Here is a 16,493-nt window from a genome sequence, read left to right on the forward strand (position 1 = left end):
CCCGTTAGTTCAAAGCTCTGAGTAATATGTGCCCCACTTAAGACGTCAGTGTTTGTTGTAGAGAAAACATAAATCTTTCTTTGCGTCGACCTCCAGTTCAGGGCTTTTAGTCACTGTGGCCTTCGTAGAGGGGGGTTGAATCGACAGCATTGTATCGCGCGTCTGCGAGCAACATTACCTGTACAAAAGTTTATTTCTTGCCGTCATGTTCAGCAACAATTAAAGCAGCTGCCCAATGCTGGCGCTGAACATCATCTACGGGCAAAACAATATAAGCTTCAAGTGCCTATAAGGGGTATTTTCTGCCAACTGTGAGAAAAGGGGTAGGAAGGTATACGGAATACATACCACACCCGCATGTTCGTGCTCTGAGTGTTTCCTTACTTAGTCCTCGTTCGATTCGCGCTGAGGAAAAGCAGCACAAAAATGAACCAACCTAAGATATACGGATGTGATGCATAAAACCGTGGTTTATGATGGGGCCGTGGGAGCTGGATTTTTAATTATTCAATAATACTTCTGTTCGATCACCTGTGCTGACAATGCACACGCCTCATACTTCTTGATAATGTTGGCATGGAGACCAACATTGCGCAAAGAAACATACGTGGCAGTCTAAGACGTTTCAGTGCTTTAGCACCCAGCTAAAGCGTTCCCGTTGTTCAACGTTTCAACGCCGTGTCTCATGCCAGTAAAATAAAGCTACGCAGCGCGCAGGTCGCAAAAGGTTATTCAACAATTTCTGAACATTTACTGAAAAATAGACCAAGTGTACGTGAGTCTGAATGCACATTGGGACCACGTGTTCGTGACGTCTAAACTGTTCAGCTCCCTGTCGTGAACAGCCAGATTGCCTGGAGATGACGTAGCACACGCCTCTTACAGATAATCTGATCACATTAGTTCGTAACTGGTCCAGTAAACAGGCAGTTTTTAATGGAGACATTGTATGTCTCATCAGAACAAAAATTGGTGTCGAGGACTATGGAGAAAAAAATAACCATCGTGATTGGTCGGCAGCTTATATAACAGCCCATAACCGCATTGCATGGCCGAATTTACAGCTGCTATCAACTTTAACAAGGCGAATTTAGGTGGAAAAAACCTAAATGGATCCTAGAATCCGGAATCAGCCTTGCTGCTTCTGGAATATGCAGGCTCGTTCTTACAGCTCCTACAAAGCACCGATTTTTGTCTGTCACTCCTGCTAACATGGTCGCATACATCAATGCTGTGTTCACAGGTATGCCTCCGGCTGCTAGGAGATGACAGGTGAAACGACCGGGCATTGTTAGCCGGCCATAGCATGATTTCACACTTTAAAAAACTTACATGAAGTAAGGTGTAGAGTGTGTATAAACCGAATCACAATATAATGAGTCATGAGACATAGTGTCAGTGCAACGTGTCATATGGCTCTGAAATTTAGGAAATAACCTAGTGTAAAGAACCTAAAGCGTTCGCATTTTTCCAAGTAAGCAGCCTTAACTGTCTGATGATAAGTTTTTGCTCAAAATGTTTAGCTTAATTTTCGCCCTCAAAATAAACCGGAGCTTTCGCAGATTTCCAGCACTCTAAAGTTTCACTGAAAGATTGATGTTGATTACTCCCGCCGCAAACCCCTCTTCATGATTGAGAGAGACAAAAATTTATTCGGAGCAGGCGTGAAATATTCGCCTTAGGTGGGCAGCCCCCTACGTCCAGGAAGCCGTGGACCCGAGCCATCTCCCGAGTCCGGTCGATGATTGAGAAAACTAAGCGACGACCGAGCGGAAAATGTACTGCCCCATTTTGACCGCATCTCATGTTGTATATAAGCGTTGCCCTGAAAAGGTCTGCATCAACACGCGGAGTTCGCGGAATTTTAGCATTTACGATTTTGCTCCTCTCGTAGGGGGTGAGCCAGTATGCGAACTGTTTTTCGCTTGGGCTCTTAGCTGCTTGATATCAGATGGCGCTTCTAGGTTGTGCGTATTGATTTTGCTTGTTCGCATGTGTCAAAGTGCTTTGCTAAGTATTGCCAACGTGACAGTGTAACATTATTTTCTTAGTCTCCTAAACTGAAATCAAAATAAATACTGATCTACTGATTAACATTGTCTATATTAGTTGTGCTTTGCTCTAAATATTAGGTCCTTAACACGGTGTCTTCCACATAATAACCTCTGATGTTTGTGCGCCATAATATGTAGGTACAGCACAGCACAGGGCTGATTAATAGCTGCATGGCGTCAATCATCTTAAAGGGCCAAAGTGGCATTACATAGATGACATCGGTAATGATATGTGAGCATAGGAAACTTTTGTGGTATTCTTTTTATTACATTTGAAAGTGCCATCCTCTCAGTTGTCGATATAGCTGCATTGCAGCATCTTTTCGAAGTAACTGGCCTTGCCACGGAGCACGTTCTCTTGTCTCTGCAAGTCGAATTCTTCTGATGTTCCGCCAATATCCTCCGGGAGTAGTTCCGATGGAATCACACCACAAAGTGGGGACAAGTCGCTCCCGATAAAGTGCAGCTGAAATTCGCGGTAAGAAAGAAAAACAGAACAGAATAACATTACTTTTTGAGGCTTCTGAGGCTAACATTAGAATACAAACAACCAAACATAACAGTGGTTTTCGTCCTAATGTACTACATCGAATATCATGGTCTTCTGAACACCAAGACATTGCTTCCTCATAAATTCTGTAACACGAAAGCAACAACCTCCCTGTTTTCCGGAATTTCTTCCAACCATCGACTGATTTCAAACAGGATCTGGTGAGATCAACCTTTTTAAGAACTACCATGAAAGCAGTAATTTTGCAGTATTCGACATGACTCGTATAAGGGCAGAGTGTACGTAGGTATTTAAATGTTTTAGTTGCTGAAGGAATTGTGGCACTTCTAGAAGCATTTTTAGCGTAAATTACAAAAAGAACCCACCAGGAGAGTGAGAAAAAAAAGCTATTTGTAGTTGGCTTAAGCATGCAACATCTCTTGGGAAACGCAGCAGCGTTCCGAAAGAAGATAACATGCCGCTTCCGCTCGTTTAGGAAAAAGGAAATACAAGAAGGATCAGCTTTACGTGAATTAAATGCTTCTCGTCCGCCAGAAAAACCATTGCCGCCGCCTTAGCTTACATTTAGAAAAACTCTCTAGAAAGAAATACGTCAATAATTAACGTAAATTTAATGACACGCTAGTTGAAATCGAGAGGAATAAATAGGCATGGGCAGGGCACGCAGTGCCAAAGCAAGTTACCCGACAATCTTAAAGAGATTTATAATCAATTTAAAGGAATAGCTAACGGTTCATGGCGCGGCAGAGAGTCATGCATGTGGGTAAGTAGTTTCCCAGAAAATTCTGAAAGTCCAATTCGCACAGCAAGGTCAACTGGCGTATTATGGAAAAAGCATTGGTTCAGCGATGGGTGCAGTAAAGTTGAGAAGACAGCAAGAGACACTTCCTTTAAAAATTTGCATATAATTTTACTAGCAACGCACCTGCGTCTACTTCAGTCATTCATTTAACTTCTGATTAAGTGTTGCGATAGAAACTGTCTATGAGCACTACATCAAATGTTTACTATATTCGCTTTCGTGTTAATGCATTCCACAGCGAACGACAATAAAGTCTGCGTGTGGCTCTACCGGCACAAACTGAGTAGGAATCACCCTAGATTATGTCAAAGATATTTAACTGTCATGCGTGTGCTCATGATTATAGTTCAGTTTTCCACGGACAGAAATTCTTCCGTACAGTACGTGTCTACATCAATACGCTTGCACGACATGCACCATTACTATCGCTTACGAGTGGTGTGCACCTTGCAGCATTTTGTACGATATTACCCTCATGCTTCACTAAAACCCCGCATTTTATTTAAATCTTGTGCTCCTCAGTGCGCGTAGAGGGTCTGCATGCAGATAAGAACGCAGGGAACACAAACACGAGCACACGCTTAAATTCTCGCAAAACGGATAATAGACGCTTGAGTACGTTTTCTGCCGCTTACGCTACAGTCGTTGGCTGCACAACAGTGATAATAAAAGTGCGGCAAAAATGTAGAAGTAGCTGAATTATCCAATGCAAAAAGGTGTGTTAGCCGCCCAATCGAAGCTAAGTAGTAATGGCTGGATGCTTTGACACAGGTGAAAAGCGAAAAGAGAGAAATCATTACTCGAACTCTAAAAATGCCTTCACAAAGCACCACTTTACTTTACCTGCATACCACCAGTCCAAACCATAGCTGCGTTCGGTAGCGCAATATTAAGATTTTATATGGCAGCACTCGTGTGTTTTTAAGCTGCTTCAAGCTGCCCTACGATTAGCGAAAAAAAGGAAAAAAACACTTCCTAGGATACCTCTGGTCAGCTAAAATAGGCTGTTTTCTATTAGAGACTGTGGTATCTATATTCAACGACGACACAGGCGCCTGTGGCGTCGTTTTTTTATGTCTTCCGTTCTCTGTTCATGTGGCTAAGCGTTGTCAATTATGGATCAATACCAACTAGCCCGGCATCTTGTCCTATTCACTATATATGGTTTCCAATATAAGGCTTGCTTGAGGCAACCAAATCTATCTGCTCCAGAGAATGGATTTGCTGTAAACAAGGATGCTATAATGTTGCAAAACGAAAGTCTAGATTATCTTCGCGAAGTCATCGTAATGAAGAAGATTGTTTAAGGCGCACAAAGAAATAAAACATTAAAACAGAAATCGTCGTGGGCTTTTCGCTTATACGTAGGCAGAACCGCAAAGCCGGATTATTTTTTTAACACCATGGGTTGAACATTCTTAACGCAGCATAAGAAACCGTTTGTTCAAGAGCGAAAGTTTAGCTGCAATGGAGCAAGTTTTTCTTAGCAAAAAAAGTGGGAAATATAGTATTGCTTTAGATAATGAATAAAAATGTTCGTAGGTTGACTTTATAACTTTTTTAGGGCCAATTGCTTACCGCTGAAAGTTGAGCTGATTGGTCAGACGACAAGAAGTACGGCGTTCATATAATTCCTACGGCTCCCAACAAAAGCTAGAAGTATGTGTGCGCGTGTAAATGGCAATGACATGCGATCGAGATGCAAAACAGCGCATCGAACAAGATACTGTGAGTGCATCCAAGGGATTGTTTATCGCATCCCCTTGTCCTTTGGCCAGAATTATATCGGCCAGACCGGAAGATGCATAAATGATAGGATTAGAGAACATGCTTCTACGACATTGGATAAGTCCGGGACTAACCTTGCGATACACTGCAAGGACTGCACTCCTTGTGAAAAAGGGTTGTCTTCAACAGAACTTAATAAAGTAGCAGTTTTGAGGAAGAACAAGGACAGATCAACGAGATAGATTTTGGAAGCTTGGGAGATATCTTTAGCGGGTGAAGACTACGTTAGCATGCCTTCTGTTCTCCTGTAGAAGAAAGAGAAATACTTTTTAGATCATTGGGAGGACCGTCAAAGAAGAAATGGTGTGTGTCCTTAGAAGTGGAGAAGGAAGAGGTTGTTGGTGTTAGATTTAATCAGTTGTCAGTGCAGCATTCTTCTTGTTTATGTGTATGTGTGTACTGTGTGCCTATCCTGTGTTTCGTCGCCTACTCTGCTGCGTGGTGCATCATGCTTACCGCAGTCTAGAGACACTCCTCATGCACCAATGATGAGTGACGGCGAGAGTACAAACCTTTAACTGAAGCTTGCGAATTTTCTTTTCGGCATATTTCAGAAAACCTCGAAGTTGAATAAAAAAAAAAAGACGCGAGCAGAAAAAGCATGCAATTAACTACAAACTGGATTTTCTCACGCGCGTCCAGATTCTAGTAAAACACTGGAGCATGAGCCTATGTTCCACTTTAACACCATGATTTCTCTAAGAGGTTTGCCAGTTAACGGGGAGTACACTGTGATGCTGTGTCTTACCCTTTCCTGCAGTTTCTTTGAGAGGAAGGATTTTACTATGTTGTAGAGCGTCTCTGCCATAGGCGGAGAATTTATAAAGTAGAGCCCCTTGATCCGTATTGGCATGGCATCCTGAAATAATAAGAAAAGAGAAACATGATGTTCCGAAAAGAGGGATCAACAACTTCGATACTGACCACTATAATTTGCAAGGAATTTCTAACTTGCCTGTCTAACGAATATTTATTACTGATGCATTTTCTAATTAAAATTAATAATATTAATTTTTTATAGAAAGGCACCACATGTCGCGTTAATATCAGCAATTTCTTTAAAAAAGGTACTGTTGATTTTAGTCTAGTATGGCGAGGACGAAATCGAAAGCAAACTCATGCGCTTGTCATTATTGTTTTGGGGTATGAGCAATAACGTTGCTGCGAAACCCCGTGAACAGATTTATATAATCAAGGTTGGCTGTAGAACATTCCTCTGGCGCGGATAAAAAGCTGCGCAGTGCTTGTTATTCACATAAAAATGTTCAATCTGAATTTGGTATTTATCATTGTTTTCCTATTTAGCATGTGCAGCTCATGACGCCACTCACAAAAGCAAAGTATAGGGAACACCACATTACAAAGAGGCATAACTTGAAATACTATTTCCTACACTATCTAGAAGGCCTTGCTTTTTAATACGGGGTTTTTTTCGAAGACCTGTGTGATTGTTCAGGCCCTAGGTACTGTGACATTACTAAGGGGAGTAATGTGATAGCAAAACACACATGACTATCAACAAGGAAGGCGAGGGCAGTCAAGCTAGGTACACTCCATAAAAATAATTTTTCTATTTCGGTTAAGAATACTAGAGGAACTCGAGTGTTCATGCATATTTTTTCTCCATTTACTGCTTATCCTTCTGGAGAAAATCAAGTGTGAGATGGAAAGCGGTGTAAAGGAAAGAGGCGAAGTCAGCAAAATAAATGTACGTGATAGAGGAGATTTATATGAGCAGTGACGTTTTTAAAACGAATGATGTATGAAATTTCAGAACTGTAGACTCCACCTTCTGCTCTAATGCCTCGCTTGATCTCTTAATAAATGTTTGTTCCCCTTCCTGTACAAACTGCCTTTAACAAATCTTCCCTAAAATCTTCCACTGCCATTAAATGAGAAGGAAATTATCCTTTTTTTCACGGCCGGCATTACGAGCCTGAGGTCCGATTACTGCAACGGCCCCTTGACCGCTGCCGTGCTCAAAATAACCTACCAGTTACCGTGAATGGAATGACATTTCATCATGTGCTCTCTTTGATCTGCGTTGACAGATGTTAATTAGAAAGCTTTCGCATGAACTATGCATAATTGATCCTGTCAAGTTAGTGAAGGCCAGAAACGTTTTAGCACTATATTTTTTATTTGAAGAAACGACTGCTTGAGCTGTTCTTTTCAACTTTGGCCGTGGTACAGAAAATAATGCGTACAAGAGAGCCAACACATTCTAACAAAAGTCAGACTTTCTATTTACAGAGCGCAAAATTATAGACAATTCACAGTCTTCTAATTTCTTCTCGAGCCATGAAGCTATGTCGACTGCAACGTCTTAGAAAAATAATCTCAATGAACCATCTTAAATTGCAGGTTACCTGCTGCAATCTTTCAAAAGTCTCGTGAGCTCGTTTCCTAGAAAAAAAAAATACAACTAATACATGCGGATACTCGCTTCGCCTTTTCATGTTTGATACAAAATATTCGCTATATACTGGTGCCTAATGAAAAGCTGTTCGTGTCCGTTGCAAACTTCCCGAAATGCAAGCTGTTCTCCATATTTTTGACGCTGCCCTCTACGGCCTAATAAGTTCACGTACAAATACACATGCGAAAGGTTTGTCGCTTGTTGCCTCTAATGTAAATGGGGCCCTGTGATGTACGAAGAGAAATATAAAATCGTTGAAATGCGTTGTTACTTAAAGTCCCTGACTACTGGTTAACAACTGAGATTCAGATGTGCATCTCTTGCCTGTTTGGCTATGGCGAGTGAGGAAGTGTTACTAGCGGAGACAAGAGCGGGGCGGTTAAAGGAACGAGTTTTCATCTGATAGTTGCAATCTTTGTTTTCGGTGGTCATCATCATCATCAGCTTGACTATGCCCACTGCAGGGCGAAGGCCTCTCCCATATTTCTCCTATTAACCCGGTTCTGTGATAGCTGCATCCACTTGACCCCTGCGAACTTCTTAACCTCATCCACCCACCTAACTTTAATTCTGCCGCCCCCTGCTACCCTTTCCTAAGCAAGTTTGTTACCCTAAGTGACCATCGGTTATCCTCTCTTCGCACTACATGTCCTGCCCATGCCCATTTCTTATTCTTAATTTCCACTAGAATGTCGGTAACTTGAGTTATTTCTCTGACCCACTCAGCAGGCTTCCTATCTCTTAATGTTACCCCTACCATTTTTCCTTCCATAGCCCTCTGAGTTGTCCTCAAATTAAGTAGAACCCTCTTGGCTAGCCTCCACGTTTCAGCCCCATAGGTGACTAAATGTAAGATGCAAATGTTGTATACTTTCCTCTTGAGTGATACCGGCAAGCTGCTAGCCATAATCTGCGAGTGCTTGCCAAATGCGCTCCATCCCAATCTTATTCTTCTTGTTAATTCCTTTTAATGGTCTGGATCTGCGGTTACTACCTGTCTTAAGTAGACATATTCGCCTACTTCTTCCAGTGCTTCGCTACCTAACGTAAACTGCTGTTCCTTCCCGAGGCTATTGAACATTACCTTAGTCTTCTGCATATTGATTTTCAAGCCTACCTTTCTATTTTTTTCTGTCTAGGTCATCAATAATTATTTGCAGTTAATCCCCCGAGTTACTTAGCAAGGCAATGTAATCAGCAAATCGCTACTGGTGCGCACCATTAAATCGAAATCTGTTCCTCCTCACAAATCGCATAAGGCTGTTCGAATTCGAACAGCCTTATGCGAGTTGTGAGGAGTAAGTACGACCAGTGCGAACAGTACGAAAAGTACGAGTACGAACAGTAAGCGCATTCACTGAAAGCAACACGCAGTCTCGCAAAGCCTGCTCTAGCAGCCACTTCTTGGGTTGGAGACATCAGGAGTTAGTCTCATTAAACTGACCTATACGGTGTTACGTGAAAAGAAGGCGATTTCTTCCAAGCGAAGTCAGATTTTTGTGCCTGTCTTTAGAGTTCGAATGTGATGGGTAGAGGAACCACTCAAGGTGTCGGGTTTTTCGTTTGTTTAGCGCGGTTGTGCATGTTTACATCTAGTGGTTCCTTATTTTAGTGTACACTCATTGAAAAGATTCGTTATAGTGCAAAACAGAATTCATTCACGATTCTTGTTGTTGAGCCGACACTATTGTTGCGCCGTTTACGGCTGACTAAAACTATATTTTCGCATTTCCATTCATGCCATTCTACGTAGATGCCGTACGTTTTTTGCTCACTGCCGCGTAATTTTTATTGAGTTGTCGACAGCATCCTGCACCTGCTGTTGGTAAACTACTGGCCAGACAACACGAAATTCCAGTCGAATTGGTGGCCCTCCCCATATCTGGATCGTGTTTATCGATCAAGTTAAGCTTACCTGCAGCATACAGAAACCCAGGCTGCGAGAATAATGTACAGCATAGCTTGTACGCCAGGAACAGCGATTTTATTCATGCCAACCTATGAACTGATCTGAATCAGGTGTTATGATTATATTCATATACAACAAGTCTGTGAAGGGGCCTTTTTAATTAACTATTCGAGCCAAACTTGAAAGCTCTACGCATAGCGTGTAATGTACAAATAGTTATTTTAAATTGTGCCGCAGAGCCCATTTTAGCCTCTCTTAAAGACGCGTGTTGTAGCCGCCCCTACGGGCTAACATGGAATGGACATTTAAGGCAGGCATCCTCATTGGACGCGCCCATCTGAGGTGGTTAGGTGCAGGCGCAATGTCAAGCCTTCCTAATCATTTTTTTCTTAGTGTCGGCATGTGCTGGAGGTAAGGCGTTAGATGAGGTGCATCATATTATGATCATCACCTTCAATGTTAGCGGAGCTAGCTTAATGTTCTTTTGCGATGCGGCGACGTGTGAAAAGTACACATTTCGTTCTTGCGCTGTTATCACCCTTCTTAGATATGTTATTTTTCAAACATTAAATATGTTTTCTTTCTCTCCACAGTACTTTCAAGAAGGAGTTTGAAAACTTCCGCAAGACTGTCGATGGTACGAAGTCATTTCTGTTTTCCAAAGCCGTCCACTGTCTACGTAACTAGGGTCCAGTCGCAAATGGTGCAGCAAAAAGGTGTCACAGAATAACCGAGGCGTTGACATATATACCATCATCATCATCAGCCCGACTATATCCATCCACTGCAGGGCGAAAGCCTCTCTCATATTCCTCCAATTAACCCGACCCTGTGCTAGCTGCATCCACTTGACCCCTGCGAACTTCTTGACCTCATCCACCCATCCAGCTTTCCTTCCCTTGGAAGCCGGTCTGTTACCCTAAGTGACCATCGGTTATCCTCTTTTCGCACTACATGTCCAGCCCATGCCTATTTATTCTTGTTGGCTTCCACTAGAATGTCAGTAACTTGAGGTATTTTTTTGAGCTACTCTGCACGCTTCCTATCTCTTAGCGTTACCACTACCATTTTTTGTTCTATAACATACTGTGTGGTATACACATAAAGCATATTTCATTTTGTTCAACGGTTGCCGCACCAGATGTTGCAAACGTTACGCTCAGAGGACACTGGCGTAAAGTACAACATGACAGTTAATATACTCAGACACGCATGTCAGCATTTGACCGGCTGGTGAGCGGCCGGAACTGCTTCGCGCACCCCATCAACAGCCGGAAGGAGGACAGCCGTGGGTTGTAGCGGATAGAGCACGATGTTTGGACAGTATTTCTCCCTTCTGCCTGCGCTCCTCGTAAAACGACGTCGATCTAATATTTAGGCCCGTAGGCACTTCATGAGAATTGGGCGAGGAACTACGTTTCCTGGCAGATATCCAAAGTAACTTAGCATTCACTTACCTGTGTGAGGGTGATGGCCCTGCGGGCAAATCTCGGCGTCAACTGAGCCAGATGTCGAGGACTGAAGCCTTTCAAATCAACGATGCCTACGGCTCCTCGAACCTGCACATCGTCTTCTTGAAGGGCGGTCTCGACGGCCACAAGGACGCATCTCGCCAAGTCGTCCATTGAGCAGATGCTAGTACTCCAGGCTCCTGCAGAAATAGCAAGAGTCGCTTCTTGTGTGGTCGCCGCGGGCACGCGATCGTAGTAATTTTCCCGAAAGATTTTTCGGTTAGTTCTCTAGATCTGCGGGCGCCTTCTTTTTTTTTTTTTTTTATTGTGATAGGGATACTGCGCCAGGTTTCGAGCCATCGCATGGTCCCGGCAGAGGCCATGCTTGACCTAGAACAGCCGAGGAGGAGGAGAAGGAATAGAAGAATAATACTGGTGACTTATGCTCTGGCGTCATACTCCTAAATGATGAGCTTAAGTGTCCCCAATAATGTAGGACCTTACACTGATAGGGCGCGATAGAGGAATATTGTAGCAGGCAAAAGAAGCTTTCGTCGTTGCTATCGCAATTTAACTAGGGTTAACCAGAGTTAAACCACAACTAATGTTTCGTTGTTTGGCAGCCTGAAATGAGCGAAACGACCTGTCACCTTGTGACTGACATGCCTGTTATCTTAATCAGCTTCAATATTATCGTATATTTGACTGCATTTAAACTATCGAACCTATAAAATAATTGAATCGTACTGATCACCTTCTTGCTTTCAATATGGACACAAAGCAGCATACTCGTCCCGTAGAAACCCCACTCTCAAAGAGCACTGCTTTTTAAATGTAACGCCATAGCGCACTACTGCATTTAGATGTTCCGCACGAACTGGCAGTTTATGGAAGTGACACTATTCGTGGCAGTAAAACATTTTCATACATGCATCCCTTCTTTTGTGCAGGCATATATAACCCTAGAGGTTATATATGCAGCCTTGGCAGCTCGAGCCGGGATTAAATCGGACTGCATGGGGGCGCCACATAACGAAGCGCTCGTGGTGTAGAGATAGGCGAAAATATATCGCCCAGGGGCAGTAACTGACTAAAGACTTCATAGCAGCGCTCCCGTTTAGACTCCAGGGCTGGTCGGATGGCACCCATATGCAGTTAGGCATGGTCCCGGCATGCGTTGACAGGGGTCTCTTAGTTTTTATAACTATGCTAAAGCAAGGCTGATAACATGAAAATAAGTAAGTAAAATTGTTAGTCGCATAATTGACTATAACTATCATTACTTAGGCTTTCCTTGTGCAAAAATCATAACGCGAAATACAGGGCCAATCAACGTCTAAATATTGTACGCGAAAAATATGCATATAACTGAAGCTCGCTAAATTGGTTTTAACGATACCTAACTGACCAACTGACTCTGCTGCCCCTGATATTGACGCTGAAATCAAGTTATCTTCTTGTACATTGTCAGTTACACAATAGTTGTCAGTATTTTGCCTACATATTGCAAGCGGAGCCATTTTTGAGAGAGACAGTCAATTCCGCGTGAAGCTAAACGCCCTTTGGCGAGACCGAAGCTTGTAAGCGATACGATTATTTTTGAATTCAAACCTCTGAGTTGAAGTGCGGAGCGGAAACAATCTCACTTAACGTACTTGCGCCTTAAACAATGTGTCACAGCTTAGGACTGTCGGAGCTAAGATGAGTAACAACCAGCTCCAACAGCGTTAGTACAAGGAAAAAAACGGGAGGTTTGTTTACGCCAGCCATCAACTGCTAAAGGCCAAATGGCAGAAAATTTTCTTCTGCTGCTAAATTTCGATGGCTCAAGCTCTTTGAACATTTTGCACTGTAGCAAGATCAGCCTGTTACAAGTAATGGAGAAACCCACAAACGCATTTTGGAAGGTGGAAATGTACCTAATAATAAACAGCTCGGAGGAGGACAAAAAAGAAAAGGTGGCAATTATGTGCCTCCGCTGTGCATTTCTAATTGTCAACTCTGTGGATATTTTGGTTGGTTGTCTGTTGATATTCTAATTAGAACGTATTGTTCTAAGGCCGGGGGAAGGGGGGGGGGGGGGGGCTAGAAAATAAACGTTCGTTTTCCGCAGCTAATCTGTGGCCGCTATTAAATGGTCTCGCACATAGAAAGCAAGCAAACATATCTGTGCACTTACCAAAGTTAACTAAGCCTACCGCACGTCCTTGGGAATCTCTCTCCTTTGCATACTTAATAAGCTTGTGCTCATTGAAGACGGTGTGGTACGGTATGTCGGAGGGAGTCAAGTTGTCGAAGTACTCCGGAATGTTCCTCCGCGCGCGCAGGTATTTTTTGATTTTCCTGACCGCTTCTGGCACCTTGAACTTGCTGGCGCGAAGGAACATAATGAGGACCGTGTCATCGTCGGGGATTTGTATCTTTGTCTCTTCTGCGGAAGAGAGAAAAAAACATTGCCCAGTTAGCTGAAATGTGACGCCAGAGTGAAGGAGCAAATGAGAAACAAATTTCGAGATACAATTTCATGTCCCCTTTTACAACCAATTTGACAAATTTAAATTTCGCATATTGCAGCTGGCGATACACACACGAGAAAACATCCCACCCCCGCAGACCTAAGTGGCCGAGAAAGGAGTATATAGAGACAATTAATATTTAGTTTCATGACTCTGTAATGGGGCGCACTGGTCAGAATTCTTGTATTACAATGGGGTGCTCGCGTACGATGGCTAAAAACAGTAACTGAATCTTGCTTCTCACGTGTTTTTTTTTTCGGTTGCAGAAGAATACCGCTGTAAACGGTGAGGAGTATTTAGATAGCATGAGGCATAGAAAGTACTGATATAAACGCAGATACGTCACTTCAGTTTATCAAGCAGGCTGGCTTGAAATTTGTAGTCGACGAAAATTACACACACTATCAATCATAATGAAGTTTTTACGCCTTACATTACCTGATCATACTTTTTCTACCACGGCCGTTGTTTGAAGTTTCAAGCTTATTCATTTCTTCAATCTATACATGAGAAAGAAGATATAAGGCAAGAGCTAAAGGCTTCGCCTGACAAGGGTTTTGCTTTCAGTTTGAATTCACTGTGAATAGAAAGCATACGCTCGCAGCAGTTACAATAACGGATCTCTAAAAATAAGCGGGCACTATACAGATGCTTTGCACTACGATCAAGTCATCTAATGGTGGAAGTATTGACTAAAAAAATAAGCAGTATACAGATACTGATGCATTCAGACATTTAAAAAGTCAATTTTATAAAAACGCCCTTCCACAGTGAAAACAAAAGACAAAAACCAAACACACACGAGCAGAAATCAATACTTCAATCAAAATTGTTCACCACAAAAAAGACCTGCGTAATAAAAAAACTGAGGCCTCTAATTTAAGCCGTAAGCCCAGAAGCATGCCATTCTCGTTAAGCGTTATGAGAACACAACACTATTTGTCCTGGATACAGGCCGCTCTAGAACTGCTGTTTTAAAGAAAAAAGAAATACAACATATAACAAAACGATCATAATGGAAATTGATCTTATGTGCAAAAAATGTCGCGACAAAACTGTCATCTGAATTTTGTACGTAACAACTTATACATGACCATATTTTAAGATTGTGAAAGTAGCTCCCCTCTCCCTAAAAAAATAAAAAAAAAGGAAACGGTCTTCAGGAAGCTACCCGTTGGACTGCAGTACTTTTATTACTTCGCAATTGTTAACAAGACCAAGCTTCTAAACCAAGCCAGTAAGAAACATCCTCAATACGTGCATATTGAATGCATAATTACAGTGCAATAAAACACGACGAGCTCAACGAAAACGAGTCATGGACACCTTAGATTATCGACGCCAGAAAAAAATACAAAGCTGTTTCTTAGTTTCTATCGGCATTCTTCTAGCTCTGAAAGTGACATTCACACCATGGTCTTATTTTGACCAAATAACAATGTTACATTTTAATTTCGTTTTTTAACCTCCCTACTCCACGCTGTTATCGCTAGCTGCTTAGTTGCTTTTGATAAGGGGATCCCTTTGCTAAATCTGAGGCTTCATACTGTCCACCAGAAACCAAGAACATTTCCTAAACTAGACTAGAGTTTGAGCTGCAGTGCTATGTCCGCGGGAAATTATACTGCCTCTTGCCTGTATACGAGTCAGTGAGACATGGAGTTGATAAGGCCATTAGCAACGAGAGAGCATTTTGGAAGGGCATACCTTGAATGGCGGCTCTTAGTTCAGCCAGTGACTGCTCTCTGACCTCTTGGGTTTCTCCGAGCTCTGTCTTTGCAATAATTTTGATTTCATTTTCCAAGTCGATGAGCGATCTGTCAACCATGACTGCAAAAAAATAAAAATAAATAACGAATGAAATGGAGGTCATCCACCAGCGACGATCACAAAACAAGATTGTTTCGAGCACACTGAAGAGCAAATGATTGATTGCTACCTATAGGTCTTTCTTTTACCATGGTGTAGAAGTACCATGATTTGTTGCGTTTTAACAGAAGGCTCGTTACACAGTTTTGACGCTATCCATGGAATAAAAAATTACTTGAGAATGTTGTTTCGGGCAAAAAGAAAAAGAAAGAAGTAGACAGTGAATGTACTGGACCCCACGATGTGTCAAATGATTTGGAACTAAGACGAATGGTGTCGTTAGTTTTTAGCAATTTCTTGACATGACACTCAAAGAACATAGATGTGCAGCTACCGATAGATGTTACTTCAGCTCTAGGGGAAACCTTACTCTATGTTGTACTTCTGGCAATTGTAAATACGGGAATTTCTAAAAATCTCTGAATACAAATGTCGATGGCAACATTTTGCGAATGATTTTCAGTACTTACAAATATATTTGGAGAGTAAATGCCCATATACTAGCAATGCAACTTTCCACCAAATGTAAATTCTGTAATCTTACCGACTGGTCTTGGAGAATACTGCCGCAGATTACACTCGCTGTGAAGACTGGCAGCGCGGGTGAATTAAAGCAGCCGAAATTGTCGCCTCACTGATCCCAGTGAAGGAGTCTCTGCCGAGTCCAGTCGAGAACTACCAATTGATCCTGTATGCCACCGCGTTATGCGTTGTTCTCGAGCGCTCTTTTGTAAATCCGTGCGGCGGGGAAACCAGACTGCCGCTTTTCGTTCATCAATACGCGGCCAGGGTATAAAGAGCAACGTGAGAATTCAACTTCCGAGACTCTCTCACGCCTCTGGCAGCAGGAAAACGAAGACACCGTCACGTTTTTTTTTGAGTACGTAACGGTATACGCTATTACGTGCGCGGGCATTCACTCCCGCTATACTTTCCTTTGTGTTTGTTATTTTGATGAAACAACTGCGATGCGCCTGTTCAGTCGTTCACGATGTGGTAGCAGTTGCTTTCCTTTCGACGTAAGTCAGCTTTTATGTATCTCATTGTGGCAGTCTTTATATCTTATGTGAGTGCGTGCTCGAACACGTACTTGGGCACTTTTTCACCCAGCTGAAGCAGTTGAGCATTGAATTGTGTAGTATGTGTGGCGTTCCTTCGGCATTTATGTAAAAGT

At 42.4% G+C, this 16,493-nt stretch overlaps 1 protein-coding gene across 1 annotated transcript; it reads right to left on the reverse strand.

Annotated features, from left to right (window-relative positions):
* Positions 1-2,292: 2,292 nt before the first annotated feature.
* On the reverse strand, positions 2,293-16,007 carry LOC146191882 (retinaldehyde-binding protein 1-like). Its single transcript, XM_084599998.1, has 6 exons — positions 15,864-16,007; positions 15,158-15,280; positions 13,114-13,365; positions 10,941-11,134; positions 5,904-6,014; positions 2,293-2,520 (listed from the first exon to the last, which is right to left on the reverse strand). The coding sequence occupies exons 2-6, from the start codon at positions 15,276-15,278 to the stop codon at positions 2,344-2,346; spliced, it is 855 nt and encodes a 284-aa protein (XP_084456124.1). The 5' UTR covers positions 15,279-15,280; positions 15,864-16,007; the 3' UTR covers positions 2,293-2,343.
* Positions 16,008-16,493: the final 486 nt, after the last annotated feature.

The sequence above is a fragment of the Amblyomma maculatum genome, chromosome 4 (genome assembly GCF_055883805.1).
Source record: "Amblyomma maculatum isolate TAMU_Amacu chromosome 4, ASM5588380v1, whole genome shotgun sequence".
Classification (NCBI taxonomy): domain Eukaryota; kingdom Metazoa; phylum Arthropoda; class Arachnida; order Ixodida; family Ixodidae; genus Amblyomma; species Amblyomma maculatum.

Coding starts and splice junctions, on each gene's coding strand:
- LOC146191882 (XM_084599998.1), bottom strand. CDS start 15,278: ATGGTTGACAGATCGCTCATCGACTTGGAAAATGAAATCAAAATTATT. Junction 11,135..13,113: donor GGTAGGCTTAGTTAACTTTG/GTAAGTGCACAG, acceptor CTATTTCTGCAG/GAGCCTGGAGTACTAGCATC. Junction 2,521..5,903: donor CAAAGAAACTGCAGGAAAGG/GTAAGACACAGC, acceptor CGCGAATTTCAG/CTGCACTTTATCGGGAGCGA.